The sequence below is a fragment of the Elgaria multicarinata genome, chromosome 5 (genome assembly GCF_023053635.1).
Source record: "Elgaria multicarinata webbii isolate HBS135686 ecotype San Diego chromosome 5, rElgMul1.1.pri, whole genome shotgun sequence".
Classification (NCBI taxonomy): domain Eukaryota; kingdom Metazoa; phylum Chordata; class Lepidosauria; order Squamata; family Anguidae; genus Elgaria; species Elgaria multicarinata.
The window spans coordinates 32,632,693-32,650,114 of NC_086175.1; the positions used below are offsets into that span (position 1 = coordinate 32,632,693).

The 17,422-nt window shown below is 41.9% G+C and overlaps 1 protein-coding gene across 1 annotated transcript in view; it reads left to right on the plus strand.

Annotated features, from left to right (window-relative positions):
- Window positions 1–13,543: 13,543 nt before the first annotated feature.
- The window catches only part of OBI1 (ORC ubiquitin ligase 1), a 34,264-nt gene continuing 30,385 nt past the window's right edge, over window positions 13,544–17,422 (plus strand). Inside the window, exon 1 of the mRNA XM_063126076.1 lies at window positions 13,544–13,679. Within this exon, the coding sequence (XP_062982146.1) occupies window positions 13,608–13,679 (72 nt within the window). The 5' untranslated portion in view covers window positions 13,544–13,607. The remainder of the gene's footprint in view (window positions 13,680–17,422) is intronic.

Here is a 17,422-nt window from a genome sequence, read left to right on the forward strand (position 1 = left end):
GGATAAGAATGTTGGTCATGGCATACCACATTAACATTGAAACAGTATAGTAAGAAACCTAAGAACATTTTTGCTAGTTTACAACACTCACTTGCGTTGGCCAGTGGCCCCTTGTGGGTACAGAAGCTACAATATGTGCGTGAAAGTATCCCCCCCTCTAGAAAAAAGAGTGCATTGATGCTTTTGTTATCTTCATTGAAGCAAGCAGGGAAATTGTGCATAAAGGACAGGGGTGGAATACCTGCGGCTTTCCAGATGTTGCTGGACTCCAGCTCCCATCATCCTCCATCATCGCCCATAGTGAATGGGGCTGATGGGATTTGGAGTCCAAGAACATATGGAGGGCCACTGGTTCCCCATCCCTGATGTAGGAGATCCAATTCTATAGCAATGAAGAACATACAGAACACTGGATCATGTACAGTACATATGTACAAACCTTATTATACTGTTTCAATGCTAATGTGATAATAAAAGGTGTACAATATGTTCTCTCCCTCTGGAGAGTAAAACAAAGAAACAAAAAACAAAGTTAGCCATCATCTTGGCCATAAGAAAAACTCCAAAACCCATATTAGTGTAATACTGTTACACCAAAATACCCTTTTTAAAACAAAAATGTTCCTTGTACCCCACCTACCTTCCACCCCTTGTTCTGTATGTTGCTTTAAGACAGCACAGCTACCAAAAGCAGCTTACAAATACTTTAAATAAATAAATAAATACAATGTAGCCAAGATTTCCTGCAAAAGGATATATTGGAGCATAGAGACATAGATTTCAATAGACCACATAAGCTTAAAATTAATGGGTCTGGGATATTAGTGTTAATGGGAAGAAAATGTCTCAATTATATCAGCTATTTGAAATACAGACTATGAAACCTCATTCTTCTTATCCAAATTATTCTTCGTCCCAATGGGCTATCAGGCTAGTGGTGATAAGAACAGGGTTTTTAAAAAAATCATTAGCATTACATGGGTATTACATGGTGATATGCTTCTCACTGATGAATTGAATGATTAACTATGCATAGGTACATTTTATTGGATTGAATATTAGTTTCTGCCCCATCTAATCTGTTGATAAGTAATAAGAGGAATTGATTTAATGTGAGTCTTCTAACAATTTCATACAGTATTCAGGCATTTGCTATGAGGGTAAAATGGTGGTCTGAAGAGACATTGAGCACAGAATGGAGCCTTGCAGAGTGGGTGTAGATGGTTGAATGGATCATTCTTGATACCACCTGCTCAAAACTTCCCACATCCTCAAGCAAAAGTTGAGATGCCCCATACTGGGAGCTATTGAAGTTCCTATTTTCTTCTTGCCTTGTTATGTCTGCCATCAGATGCTACCAGCTTCCCCTGGAAGGCTGAAGGGACAACAGGACCAGTCAACTAGACCCATTATCTTTAATCGGTTGTCCATGCATCTCTCACTGAAACACGTACAGAAATCCAAGAGATTGTGGCATAATTCAAAATGGAAGCACACATGGACAAGAATCACACCTGTGTTGTGTTGCTGGAAGGCATTCAACCTGTTCAGTTTTACAATGTATTGTGCCTCTGTTGAGACCCCAAGCTTGGCACACTGCAAAATTTCATTGCAGCACTAAACGGAAAGAGAAACAAATGTTGTGTGCTTGTAAGCTCAAGCTCAACCTGCCCTTCACTTTGCAGAGCCCCATTCCAAAAGCACTGATTAGTGGGTTGGGGGGGGGGAGGAGGGAGAGAGAGAGAGAGAGAGAGAGAGAGAGAGAATGTGTAGAATTAAATGGCAGCCAAGGAAACTGCTACTCTGCAGATGATAAGTTTGGGGCTGGAAGTGTCAAGTTCCCATGCTGTGCCTTTCAAAGTTGCCGACAGTTCCTGTCATTAATAATCAGTAAATAAGATCTGCAGGTGGGCATTGAAGGCACCCGGGCCTGAGCCAAGAAACAGGAGCTGGAGCGTCTGTCTCTAAGATGGGTGGCCAGACTCATTTGCACAACCCTGCTTATGTTTCTACACAAAAGGGCAACCCTACTTAGCATAGCTTCAGGGAAGCTGCCACAGACAGTACAGGGAATGCTAATTACTGTTACCAACTGGCAATGATGCATCCAAAATTAAATGGCCTGCGACTGAACAGATGAACAATTTTTATAGCCCTAAGATTGGGGAACATGAATATTTGTGTGTGTGCGCGCCCAATTAGTGCAACCCCATTGGTCTAAATGGGTTAGCAGAAACATCTCCTTGATTAAGCTATGTGTATATGGCTCACGCATAATGGCCTTGCAGGTTTACCCTGAATTCAGAGTGCTCACAATAAAATCCAAATGTTTCTTTAACATTTATTTGTTTATATTTAAATGCAGGTATGCCACTTTCCCACCAGAAATGGCCCTTGTGGCAGCGTACAACACCGATAAAAGAAAAGAAATGCTAAAATCAATCAGAAAACAGTAACATGGTATATCAATCAAAACAATAGAATCATTCCAACACAAAAAATGACAAAGTTTGAAAGGAGCAGCAGTGACACAACAATAACATGTAGAAAGCTGAAGGATGATAAGAGACTTGAGATTTTTCTAATTGTGTACAAATAACAACAGATTGGGTCTGAGAAATCTTCCTTGGATGGAATTCCATAATATTGGAGTCACTACGGAAGATACTTCATTCGTAGTTAAGGACAACCTCACTTCTGGCAGTGGAGGAAGCTGCAATTGCAGAAATATCTGCAATAGTTCTCTGGATTATCTTAATTCATTGCCGAGTTCATTTGGCATTATCACAGGTGTCCTGGACCAGTACCATTAAAGATTTAAAAAAAGTGCCTTGAACTTAGCTTTGAAACAAGCTGGAAATCAATGCAACATGTTCTATATACCTTATGGACCACTTAAGCTAAAAGCTAAGCTGATGTGTTTTAGTCTAGTTGAACTTTCCAAATTGTCATCAAGGGCAGTACCAGATACACTGCATCACATCGTAATAATCAAATCCAGAATTACCAGAGCATGCATGAAAGTGATGAAGTCCTTTCAGAAAGGGGCATTGTCAGTGTCACAAATAAGAGAACGTTACAAAATTATAAACTATCACTGCACAGTTTTCACACATCTGACAGGCCACCATGCATATGACTGATCTCTTCCGGCAGGCCTATCCAGTGGAATTTTAGGATGTTTTTAGGATGTTTTAACAATGTATATTATGTTTTAATTCAGTTTTCTGTATTTCATATTTACAGTTGTTCCCCACCTTGATCAAAATGGAGAGGCAGGTAAGAAATAAATTATTATTATTATTATTATTATTATTCCTTGTGGATTATTATTATTATTATTATTATTATTATAAAAAACCTCTGGGCATGTGCAGTTTTGCATTTTAAATTCACAATCAGCCCCAGAAAGCAACAGTTGCTGTAGGGAGGCAATTTTCATCAGGACTGTATAGCAGGCGAGAAAACGTCTCTCTCCCTATGCGCCGTGGCCCTGATGAAAAGCACACAGAGAGAGAGAGCAGCTACTAGCAATAAAAACAACAAACACACTTCAACTAAAACATTTAGCATCATGTCTACTTTGGATGGTGTCTGCTGCAATGTGTGCATCAATAACCTAAAAAAGAAAGTATGCCTTCCCCCTTCAGAATTATTGTACGTTGTTCATATGCAAATATATGCAGCTTGGTTAAGTAATACCATGAGTTCACTAAGGCGCCATTCATTTGATGACAGCCATGGGGGGAAAAAACCTCAAACAAGTGCAACTTAAGGTGTCAAAGCAGTCTTCAATGTGTTGCTCCATCTTTCTGGAACTTTCTAGGAAAGGTCCAAAATGAGGTTGGTGACTATTCTCGTCTCATCCCACTCCCAGTAAAGAGCTTCAAAGGGGCATCACATGGCAGAATCATCATTCATTTATGAGGTGTGTATATGCCTGTCAATTGATTAAAGGTGTTTTAGGTTTTTTTAATGATTACTTCTGTGCCCTTTAACTGATTAATAGCTTAATTGCCAGCATTTCAGCTTAGGTGCCCTTTTGAGATATTGAAAGATGTGTAAGAGCTAGTTCACACACATGTGCATCACTTAATAACTCCACCACCATTAACTGTCAGAGCTAAATGTGTGAACTGACTATCAAATGCACTGTATTTGATGCGAGTCGAAGGTTCTATCTGTGGCGGTAGATCTGTGATGTCTTATTCACGCATGAAAGTCAGAACTTTATACTGAAGTGGTGATAAGTTACAATGTACAAAATAAAACCAATCATTTTTTGAAGAAGGCATCTTAATATATAAGATTTTTTTTTGTCTATGGCCTTATCTACACCAAGCAGGATATTGCACTATGAAAGTGGTATGAAAGCAGTATATAAAAGGCAGGAGCCACACTACTGCTTTATAGCAGTATTGAAGTTCACTGGCAACTGTTGGGGCCCATTGACACATACCGCTTTTATACCACTATATCCTGCTTAGTGTAGTTCCTGCCTTTTATATACCACTTTCATAGTGCAATATCCGGCTTGCTGTAGATGAGGTCAGTGACTTAGTTTTGTATTATACCAGCATGAAAAGAGTCTTAATGCTGTTTAACATTGACATGAAACCATTGGGTGCAGTCATCTGGAGTTTTGGAGTGCATTGTCTTCAGTATGCTGATAACTAACTGTGATGTTTAGCTGCCTTATATGATGTAAATGTAAATATATATACAAAGTTATCGTTTATATGTATAAGGTTCAGGAAATAAGTAGGCCTCAAGATTCTTACAATTTGTAGAGGGGGGGGTTGAATGCCTGAGTGTTGATTGGATGGTTGAGGGGGAGTTCAGATTGGCTGAATAAGAGTGGGAGGAGCTAGAGAAATGTATTACAGGGAAACACGGGAGTGTTTCCCTGTGTTAAGGATGAAGAGTACATACAGCATTCCACTATGTTAAGGCCGTAATTGGGGGATGGGTCATTCTGACGTTCATAAAATGGAAAATGTTTCACCAATCTTTTCGAAAATGAGATCTGCCAGAAAGAAATGCTTGTTTTACATACCCTGCATGTTTCAAGAAGATTGGTGAAATATTGAGGGCAGGATGGCAGTTCAAAGTACCAAAGTGGGAAAAGCCTCTCTGACTCAAAATGACTCTTTCTTCTTCCAGGCGGCGACCATTTTTTTGTGCACTAAAAGCTCTGAATTGGGACCCTTACCCTTCAATCCAGTGGTGGGATCTTGTCCCCCTGTCCTTCTAGTTGGTGGGATGCCTTTTCTTTTTTCAAAATTCGCTTCCATTGATTTTTAATAAATATATTTCTTTACCCCATTAAAGTCAATGGAGGCCTCAGAGCATGCTCAGTTGTGTCGCTCTCCCCCCTCCCTCCTCAGATAGATTGGAATGTTGGAAATAAGATGGCCGCCTGGCTCATCTAGCAGCCATTTCCTTCTGCAGTTGAGCCAAGGCCCTGTCTGGGCCCTTTCCTTCCCCACAGTGCTGTGGAGACCAGTGAGGGAGAGATAAATGATCTGCCTTGCTTGGAGGAAGGCCCTTCCTTGGCCTCCAAGGAAAAAGAAAACCTGACTGGCTTAGGTAGGGGTTTGATAGAGGGATTGACTTTGTTGTATGTCTGTGATTGTGAAGAGGGAGGGGTGTGTGTTTGAAGTGCTGGTGCATCCTTCTTAATTCAAAGTAAAGAATATATGGCAAACTTTCCTTTGGGGTGGCAGTTCCTCACCCAAGCCTCTTAAAGTTTAAACTTTATGGAAATAAATATTTTGAGACTAGGAATGAAAGGAGGTTAACCCTGGCCTATCTGCCATGAGTTTAAATTTCTTCAGGTAGTGTGTGATTCTTTAAAAGGTGCTGAACTACATTTTAAGCTTTTTTTTATAGATTTGTGTATGTGTATTTTTAATTTGAACACAGATATAGGTGTCTTAAAAAATCTCTGGTGTGAAGGAAGGTGAATGGTTTTGGTTGTACATAGAAAATACTTTCCTTTCTCTGTGTACCTGCTTCTTATAAGCTAAATCTACTGCTTTATGTTTGTATGAAAGGAAAACGTTTTCTAAAATGTGCATCCATGAATCTTATACCTAAAGTATTACTTCACACCAGAGAAATGGTTAAGCGACCTAGTTTTTGCTACAATCTGACACCCTCCAGTTGCTGTAGACTTAGATTCACAGAATCATAGAATTCAATGCCCCTCAGTAGTTGCAGTAGTCTATGGCATGTAGTCCTCTTCATTTTCCTCTTCATTTTATGTCTGAGATTTAAAAGATATCTGGTCATCATTACACAAATTTTAAAATACTGCTTCCAAAAACTGCATTTGCCTTTTATGCTGCAACCTTACATTGTTAGCTCACATTGAGAAATTGATTCAAAAAGTGAGTTTCTTTCCACCTGCCTATTAAGGACCAAGGACCACCTGCCTATCCCAAAGTACACCCAAGTCATATGGGATATGTGCTTTGGGATAGCCAGGTGGAAAGAAGGTAACTTTTTGGATGGATTTCTCAATGTGAGTCCTGTCAGGTAGCTTGTGGGTGTCTCAGGTGAAGTTGAGATGACACAGGGGGGCAGGGCGTCACACACACAGCTCTATTTCTCCTTTTCATCTTCATCAGGTGAGGCTGTGGATGTGCTGATACCAGTGCTTGGCTGCGACAATGGACTGGATGAGGGCTAATAAAGTAAAACTCAATTTATTTATTTATTTATTTATTTAAAGCATTTGTATTCCACCCTATATCACTAAGATACAGTATAAAACAATAAATATACACAGCTAAAAACAAATTAAACCATGAACCAAGTTAAAACAATATATAATTTAAAAGCACTAAAAACAATTAAAACAGTTAAAACAATGTGCCATCTTAGTAAATTTAACCATTAAAGGCTTTGTTAAAAAGCCATGTTTTCACTTGGTGCCGGAATAAACTCAATCCAGACAAGACTGAGATGCTATTCGTGAGTAGTTCTTCTGACTGAATGGAGTGTGTTCAACCTGTTCTGGGTGGGGTTGCACTCCTCCTGAAGGAGCACATTCATAGCTTGGGGGTTGGGAACACAGTACCTGACAGAACGTCTCTTCCGACATGAACCTACCTGTACACTACATTCAACATCTAAGGTCCTCCTCCGGGTCCCTATTCTGAGGGAAGCTCAGAGGACGGCAACAAGGGAGAGGGCCTTTTCTATGATGGCCCCCCAATTATGGAACAATCTCCCCGATGAGGCCCGCCTGGCGCCAACATTGTTATCTTTTCGGCGCCAGGTTAAGACTTTCCTTTTTCTGCCAGGCATTTAACAGCATAAGTTGAGTTTTAACTGAAGCCAAAATAAGCTTTGGCATGGCTGAGTGTTTAAAAATTGTTTTAAATGTTAGCTGTTCTTATGTTTTTGTTTTTTAAATTTTGTATATTAATTTTTAACGTTCAGTCTTTCTAATCTAATCTTTTTAATCTTTGTAAACCACCCAGAAAGCTTTGGCTATGGGGCGGTATATAAATGTAACAATAATAATAGCTACTGAGTCCCTTCCTTCTCTCTTTCTATGCAGAGAAGGGGGTGGATGATGTCAGAGGGTGAGTTTATGGGAGAGGCTCCTGAGGAGAGGCCTGCCCCCTGACATCATCTTTTCCCCTGGATTGGTCCCAGAAGGCAATCTGACCTTAAGGACCAATCCAGTTCCCCAAACCTGTAGCTGATATAAAATTGCCCCTAAACAATTAAAGATTCAGCTGATTAATCTGCTGAAGAAACCCAATTAAAACTTCCAGCCGTAGGTGATAAGCTTATTATTGAAATCCTCAACCCATTTTCCCCACTGCAGCAGCATTACCAATTATTATTACCAGTGTTGAGAACGCTAGTATGGATGTTACTAGCACATGGTAGAACTTTCACACAATAAGGGTACCATGCAGTATTCTACCATAAATAATCCTGAAGTTTTAAGAATATTAAAAGATAGCCCACATGGAGCAAACATCAAATCCCATTTGGGAAAGTTATGAGGAAGAAAGTGAGAGGTTCCATAAATCTGAGAAAAGGAGACTCTAAAAAGTGCGGAGAGTTTTTATGTTCCTTTGCAAAAAAAATCAAAATCAAAAATAAAAATGTCTAGATCAGTCATATCTTCCTCTGTAATTTTGTGAGTCTCCAATGTTTTCAGCCAATCAAAACGGTTCATTAATCCAAACAGATTTATAATGAAAAGTCAACCTTAATTGAATTTCCTCATTAAGAACACCATCAAATAGATACAGAACACCTTCCACCACCTTGTTTAAATTAGATTAATTTTTCTGATTAATTATTAAAAGGAAAGTTTAAAAAATCATAAAATCTTAAGCGCTATTAAAAATTGATTGACTTCACTCTTCCATTGACCCATTTAGTATAGTATTACACACACACAATATATGGCTAATACATTTGGGTAGATGTTTCAGACCTAGCTTTGTAATCATTTTCTCATTTGTCAGCTAATCGTGGCTTCATAAATATTGATTTCAGATCCTTTTCATCTTCTTGAGCATGTTTTATCTTTTTAATCCCCCCTCAAAATTAGGCAGAATCCACCTCACCCAATTCTCTGTTAAAATAAGTGCTTGAGCGGGTACAGAATTGTCATGTGCGGTATATTGGTTTTGGCAGGCTTGGAGTCTTGGCTTGAGTGATGCAGAGTAACTTTCACTCTACTGGTCAAAATCAGCATAGCACAGCCCAATACTATGCTTGAGCAGACTGTGGAGTATCCACCGCTTCTCCCACAGGCAATCTCACCGCTATAGCCACCAATAATGGAGAATTTGCTCCTTCTCTAAGTTATCCTACAATTCACCTCTGCTACCGCCATAAATATACACGCCCTTATTTTAATATGCCCCCTTTACGTAAGGTAGCTGGTCATTAGGCATGAGACAAACAGATCAGAGGTACAGATATAATAAACAAAGATAGTGAATATTTTATTTTAAAAGAATAAAACAAGAAAGCTTGTTATTTATGTGTGCTTTGAAAACAAGGGTTCGGTATTGCTACTGCTACCGCCAATATGGTGTTAGATGCTACCGTTCCTAAACCTAACCAAACTTAAGCTCCATCCCAGATAACTCACAGGCCTCACAGAGTCGAATATCAAAGATAAATAAATAAATAAAGCATCCCTCTATATTACTTCTGTGAAAGCCTTTTCATTTGTCCCTGCTGTGACATTGGCTGTATAACCACAAGTACCACTAGGTGGTGCTGTTCAGGGAGGCTTGTCTGAGCAGGGAACTAAAGTCCACCTATTGTTTTCACTTCAATATGGACTCCAGGATCTCTGTTAATTGAGTACCTACGTATCTCTGTAGCAGTGGTTTTCATGCATTCTGCCTTTAGGGGAACCCTTGGCACATTGACTTGTCTGTCAAGGAAATGCTGTGCATGAGCTTTTAAATTATATTTCTATGATGTGGAATGAGTGGACTTTGAGAGCCATAACAGTTGCATGGAGTTGGGGTCCCCAACATGGGCACCATGGCACCCACAGGGATCTTCAGCAGCGCCCGCAAAGATCTCCATTCCCTGCCCCCTTCAAAAATATGTTTAGCAAAATAAAAAAATAAAATAAAACTTTTTAAAATGTTAGTGTGCCAAGTTCTTCTTCCTGTTACTCAACCTGCTGTTGATTAGGGACAGATCTACACCTTGTGTCAAATCATTATGATCCCATCATGGTAATGCTATATCCCTCTTGCACATTTATACCTCGTAGGTCACACAATGGTATTTGTCACAGTATTTTGGATAATGTGGAATAAAAAGCAGGAAATAACACGTATGAAAGTGGTATATAGGATATTTTGGGGTTAGGGTTCAGCACCTTGGATAACTCCTTTAGAGTTCTGGCTAGTTTTGACTGAAACCCAGAATGGATTCTTAGCCCACCAAAATCGGATCAATTTGCCTCCACTGGGTGTGACATACATTCCAGTGGGTTGATTCAAACCATTACAATGGGTGGACAACTTGTGGCCCTCCGAATCAGCCTTAGCCAGCATAAATTTTGAGAGATTAGGGGAGTTGTAGGCCACAACATCTGGAGGGCCTCAAGTTGCCCCCCTCCACATTAAAATCAGAGGCCTTCTCATCCCCAAAAGTCCAGCTGTGTCAAGTTAAGATTTTTTGTAGCCTACAAAAAAATGGCACTGAATATTGATCAGGACACATATACACTGGTTCCTCCTCAGTAACAGTAGCTGGAGGACAGAGCCCCCATCTTTACCGTAATAGTGTGACAGGATTTGGGGTAGGGGGAAGCTGATGTGTGACAACAGAGCTATCAAGGTAGAAAAGAAAGTGAAAACATAATAGAATAGCAGCAAATTGTCATAGTGGTAACTGGGGAAACGGAATGATGGTGTCATCATCCTATCAGCCAATGGGGGAGAGGCATTTGTAGCTTCTCTCCAGGATTGTAGTTTTCAGATAACTTTAATGTCCTTCTTTAATAATGAAACTGAAACAGCTAGAGAAGACTTCCCCAACCTTGTGTAGTGTTGGACTACAATTCCCCTTATTCCCAGCCAACATATCTGAACTACAAAACTGAGCTAGAGGAATGACTCTTTTTTCTATCTTTTTTTATAACATTTTAACATTTAAAGCCCTAAATGGCTTGGGGCCAGGTTATTTGAAGGAACGCCTCCTCCCATATGTACCTGCCCGGACCCTACGGTCATCCTCAGGGGTCCTTCTCCGTGAGCCCCTGCCAAAGGAAGTGAGGCAGGTGGCTACCAGGAGGAGGGCCTTCTCTGCTGTGGCACCCCAGCTGTGGAAAGAGCTCCCTAAGGAGGTTTGCTTGGCACCTACATTAAATGCTTTTAGATGCCAGGTGAAGACCTTTTTATTCTCCCAGCATTTTAACAGTCTATAAATAAATTTTAACTTGGTGTTTTAAATTTGTAATTTTGCATTGCTGCTGTTTTTATCTGGTTGAGCTTTTATATTGTATTTTATATTATGGTTTTATACTGTTGTTTTATACTTTGAATGGTTTTAATTTTTGTGAACCACCCAGAGAGCTCCGGCTATTGGGTGGTATAGAAATGTAATAAATAAATAAATAAATAAATAAATATAGCTACTGAGTGAGCAACTGCTGATAAGTCACTAGATTCTGAAATTTTGGGGGAAATTCTCATTTGCTTAATACATTTGAACATGTGTCCCATCCCATAACAGGAATTGCTTGTGGCTTCCAAGAAGTTGATTTATGAATGAACATTTGAATTGTGTATAATATGAGAACCCGGAGAAGGGAGCTTCCAAGTGTGGTTTAAAAGCCTGTTTTGTATATTCAAGGTCTGTTGGGACAAAATACAGTGTAGTTTTGAGCATTTGTTTGGGTTGATGTTTTTTTTTTTTTTTTAATATATACATTGCAAGAACTATAGCAATGTTATCAGTTATTTGGAATCAAAAGGATTTGTGTCATAATGCTTAGCTAGCATATGACCCTATTTAATTCTTTATAAGAATTGATGGGCAGAAATGTAAATAAGAAATAATCACAGGTGTTCCAAAATGTGGGAGAGATGGTCTGAGCTGCCTTCCCTAAGTAGATGATTTATAGAAAAGAGGATGTGTGTGTCTCTGCCCTTCAGTGCCATAGCACAAAGACCTTGAAACCTAGACACCTGAAACTTGGCACACCTACTAAGAGGACCCTAGGTGTGTGCACTTTGGGATTATTTTGTTTTTGTTTTTTAATGCATTAATTAATTTCAATTAATTTTAATGTGCCCATGTGGCTGAAGCATGCAGTAACACCTTCGGCAACAAGGGGCAGACTTCCCTAAGCAGCACATAACTTTATAGTCCAATTAGGGAGCCAAAGGACAGTTATTATTATTATTTATTACATTTATATACTGCCCCATAGCCGAAGCTCTCTGGGCGGTTTACATAGGATAAAAACGCTTAAAAATATACAAAAATTTAAAATCACAAAAACATTCAATTATGTCCCTTGCCTCCTTCCCTCTGTTGTGGGGACAGACCCCTCCCTCAGGGGTCTATAGGAGTGTGCCATGGCAGGGGCTGAGCTCAGAAGTGCCAGGGAGCATGGCTTCACTGAGATGGGCTGGGCACAATGTGTCCCCACTCTGACAGCTGCATAAGCTTGCTTTCAGGCTTCACTGAATCAAACTAAGAGCTATTCCAAACTGGGCCTGTTTGCTAGTGTGTGAATAAGGAGGGCTGAGCAACCTTGAATAGGGCAGGGTCATATGTTATAAGTAGAAATAAGCCAGGATTTGGACAATATACTTACACATATTGTTTCAGAATTGCAACATGAGGCAGGGAGGTTGATGCGATGGTCACTCTCAGCTAAGTAGTTCAGACTAGAAGGCAAGTCAAGCTGGGAAGGACTGTAGCCCAGTAGTAGTGCACATGCTTTGCATGCAGAAAGTCCCAGCTTCCGTTCCTGGCATCTCCCATTAGGCTGATGAAAGCTCCTGTCTGAACCTGGAGAACTGCTGCTGATCAGTACAGACAATACAAGCACCAACAATCTGACTCTGGAAAAGGTAGCATTTCAGGTTTCCAAATGCCATTATCAACCTACCAAAAAGAGAGGCAGTGTGGTGTAGTGGTTAAAGCGTGGGACTGGGACTCGGGAGACCGGAATTCTATTCCCCACTGAGCCATGAAGCCCACTGGGTGACTGGGCCAGCCACGGACTCTTAGCCTAACCTACCTCACAGGATTGTTGCGAGGATAAACGGTAGAGAAGGAGGAAGAGGATGACGTGTACCCTGCCTTGGGCTCTTTGGAAGGAAGGTGGGATATAAGTGTAACAAATAAGCACGTACCCTGAGCCGTGTTGTCCTTAGATCTGGGGAAGCAGAAGATTCAAATCCCGCGGGGAAAGTACTATTGGGTAACCTTAGACCAGTCTCGCTCAGCCCTCCAGATCTTTTGGACTACAGCTCCAAGCGTTCCTGACCCGGGCTGGCGGAAGGCGAAGTCTGGAAGACACCAGGTGGAGGGAAGACCGCCCTAAGCCTTTTGGCCTCGGGTGCCAAATGAGTTTCTGGGCTGGATCACTTCAGATCGCAGGTGCGGGCTCACACGATCGAATGGTCTTCCCTACACAACCATTCGCTCCCCTTAGGAAGCTTAGCTATCGTATTGCGGAGGCAAGGGTACGAGCCCTTCCCATGCCGTCTCTGTTTCTTCCACGAGAAACGTCTTCAGTCGTGTAATTCCAGCTCCTTCCGTTCCAAATGGTACAACCAGAGCCAGGTTTACCCTCCGCCCCGCCCCCCTCCCTCTGCCCTGCCAGTTTCTGAGGACAACCCTGGCGAGAGGTGCACGTTGTTCACGTTCAATGGGCTCCGTTTTCTTGGCTCCTCCCCCTCCGGCGGGGAGAACTCTGAAAAGCGGCCTCGTGTATGTAGGGGAAAATTGGCCTCGCTGACTCGCCGTACTCGAAGCCTTAGCAACGTGAGAGTTGAGCGATTCTTCCTTGGCCGCCGCTACTGCGGTCGTTGCAGCCTGTGGATTGGAACTTCCACGCTCGCGGGATTCGAAACGTCACAATGGCTCAGAACGTTCAGAGTGTTACACTGTCTCTCACGCTGCCCATCACTTGCCACATTTGCCTGGGAAAGGTAATGGCACCTGCGTTCGTGATGCAACCCCAAAGGGACCGTGGGGCAGTTTTACCCGCCCGGCGCCCACGCCACTCCCTTTTAAGCATGCACGGAGCTCAGAAATCCATGCCCTGGAAGGGAGGGGAGCGACGTTAATTCCAGGGAGGACCCTCGTCCCCATCCGAAGCTATCATGTGTAGCTTTGACATGCAGCCGATTGTTCCTAAATCCTGATTTTCGCCCCTTTAAACAGCCTGTAGTTCTCAGACAGCCCGTGCCTGTGGTTGCTCTGAGAGATCGGACGAGGAAGGGAGGCCCTAGCTAGGTTCAGCGCTGATTGATGGTTATAGTGGAGTTCCGTTTTCGGAAAGATTTATTTCCGCTTTTCAGTGCTGGTGCTCTTCCGAGGAATCTAAATACCGCTCGTGTGTGATAAAATGGAACACATGGGGTGGGGGTGGGGGGATCCTCGTGTGAGGAAGGGTCGTAGGGGGAAAGCCCTTCTCCTTCTCATCCGTTTCCTTTTTGGAATGATTGTTAATTAACGTGAATTACGGGGTTAGTGTTTTTGTGTTGTCTGTGGTTTTGAGCGGCGCGTTTGAGGATTTTAAGATGGGTGCTGATTTGAGACTTTGCTTCCCAGTAACCAGGTAGGCGTAGGCCAAAAAATATGGAGCCCAAAGATAGACCTGACTTCTAACGAGATTCCTGTTGTCTTCACTCATCTCGTCACTGCCCCCAACCTGGTTGAAGCTCCGTTGGTTTCTTGGTTTACTCTTGTTTTCAGCTTTAATGAACTTAGAAGGGAGGATCTGTAGTTAAGTACTAGAGCACCTGCTTTCCCTATGATTTCATTAAGCAGACAACTGTAAAAACCTTTTTGAATAGCCCTGAGGAAGGACTTTTTTGTCCGAAACGCGTAGGCACCTTCATTAAATCCTTTACTATACAAATATTTTGCAAGATTATCCTTGGTTCCGCCCCTGCCTTCGGCTTGTTTTCTCAGTCCCCAGAATCTCCAGGTAGGGCTGGAAAGCCCTGCCTGAAACCTTGGAGAGCTGCTGGCAGTCAGTATGGGTAATAATGGGCTAGATGAATGCACTCTGTATAGGGCTACCTTTGTGCCTAGTCCAGAAACTTCAGTTAGTCCAAAATATGGCAGCCAGGCTAGGCTGATCACCGGTACACCTAGGTGGGGACCACATTACACCAGTTTTAAAATCTCTTCACTGGCTGCGAATTAGTTTGCAGGCGGAGTATAAAGAGTTGATTATTACCTTTAAAGCCCTACATGGTTTGGGTCCAGCCTACCTGCGGGATTGCCTTCTCCCATACAATCTGCCCCGCACACTCAGGTCCTCTGGGAAGAATCTACTTCAGTCTGCCAAAATTAGACTGACAAGTATTACCCCAGAGGACCTCTTCTGCTGCTCCCAGACTGTGGAATGGCCTGCCAGAGGAGACTTGTCAATTTAACAGTCTTTTAGCATTTAAGAAAGCTATAAAGACTGATCTATTCCGGCAGGCCTATCCAGTGGAATTTTAGGATGTTTTTAGGATGTTTTAATAATGTATACTATGTTTTTAATTCAGTTTTATGTGTTTTATACTTATTGTTGTTCCCCACCTCGATCCAAACGGAGAGGTGGGTAAGAAATAAAATTATTATTATTATCATCATCATCATCATCTATGGTCTGAGTTGATATAAGGTAGCTTCCTATGTAGAAGTTTTTTAGATTCTGAAAAATGTAGATAGCTACTCCAAATATGCTGTGACCTATGATGATTTTAGGTCAATTTGTGTCTCACTCTCTGGCCCACTGGCCCTTTTCCCAGCCCTTAGTCCTGTACTTATTCTGATCATTGTGGAGAAGTTGGTCACATTGAATGGGTCTGTAATCCTGTTTTCCACACACTGTGATTAAAAATAAAGACGTGTCTGATAGGAAAACTTCTCTTCTCTCTCTCTCTCTCTCTCTCTCTCTCTCTCTCTCTCTCTCTCTCAGAAATAGTGGTGTTTGTCCTCCTGATGACAAGACCCACCAGCTAGTTCCACCTTCACATGATGGTTGATGAAGTATTTTGCTCATTAGGGTCCTACAGGGGCATGCTGTTGTGTGGTGGTGGCCGCGATATATTTATATATGCTGAGAACATGGGGCCGAATCTAATGGGGTACTTACATATAAGGGAGCTCCACCAACCTGTCTCCTTTCAGCAACAAGTGTTTCTGCTCATTTTGGGGTTTCACCTAGGAAGCACTAAATCTCCCTTGCATAATTGGTGGGTCCCGCTTGCCTATAGGAATTGGTGGGATCTACTGCTTGCAGAAAGGAATTGGTGGTGTATAAGCGCTCTGTTGGATTCTACCCAAAGAACTTGTACTGTGAATATTTCTTGTCCTAGATGGACTTAGCGCCAAAGTAGTTGGGACTGGACAGTGGGCATAGCTTCCCCACCCCAGTCATTTTTCTAATTTAAAATTGGTTATTTCACAATGGGTTAATCAACTGTCTTCCCAGTTCTCTCCCACCACCAACTAGTACTGAATACTTTTTGAAATAGTTGTAGCCTTTCCCTAAATATGCTTACTTGGATGTACACCCCATTGAAAAATCAGTGTCACTTCCTTTTCATGCCAGTATACTAAGGATAGCAACCTTATTCTTGCTTGTGATCTGTAGGATGGTTGTCTCTCAATGTGAGAGTAATACCTGACAAGCTCTTCCCTTTGTGTTAAAGAAGCTCTCCAAAGTACTGCCTTGCTTGCGTTATCTTTTGTGTCGGTAATCATCCAACACAGATAACACTGGCTAAAGACTGGTTTGCATAATGATGTGCAAATATTTGCAGGGCTAGTTCATGACTGGGTATCATTATGTTCAAAGGAGAGATATTTTGGAGTACCAAGGAAGGCCAGAGTGATGCTCAGTTGTTTAATTCAGGAAAGGGCAGTATCTCCTGGTAAATCTCTGGATGATTTGCAGTAGATGGGCAAGGATTTTTGACTCCCGGTAGCAAATATGCAGAAGCCTCCTCCACCCCATAATAGGTTACTGAAATGAAGAATGCTTGAGGAGGGAGGAAATCAAGAGTTGGCTTGTGGGTGGAAGAACTGTGAGCTCGGTTATACTGCATATAAACAAATTCCTGGACTGAACACGTGCTCAGAAGTACTGTGTTCCTTCATTCTACATGCATGGTCTTGAAGCCACTACTTTGCATTTGGGTCCAGTTGGTGGTTCTTGGCGTTTTAGAAAAACAACAATGTTAGTCCTCTAAGGTTGATGTCTGCCCACCTCTGGAAACTTTAGTTTAGAAGCTGCAGCTTGTGCAAAATGCAGCGGCCAGAGTGATAACAGGGACCAGAAGGTTCGAACATATAAGACCCACTCTGGCCCGCTTGCATTGGCTGCCTGTATGTTTGCGAGCCCAATTCAAAGTGCTGGTTTTAACCTAAAAAGCCGTACACAGCTTGGGACCACAATACCTGATGGAACGCCTCTCCCGACATGAGTGTACAGTGTACCTGTACACTGCTCTCAACATCCAAAATCCTCCTCCGGGTCCCTACTCCGAGGGACGCTTGGAGGACAGCAACAAGAGAGAGGGCCTTTTCTGTAGTGGCCCTGCAATTATGGAACAATCTCCCTGATGAGGCCCGCCTGGCGCCGACGTTGTTATTTTTTCAGCACCGGGTCAAGACTTTCCTCTTCTCCTAGGCATTTAGCAATATGTAATTAGCCTGGGTTTATTTA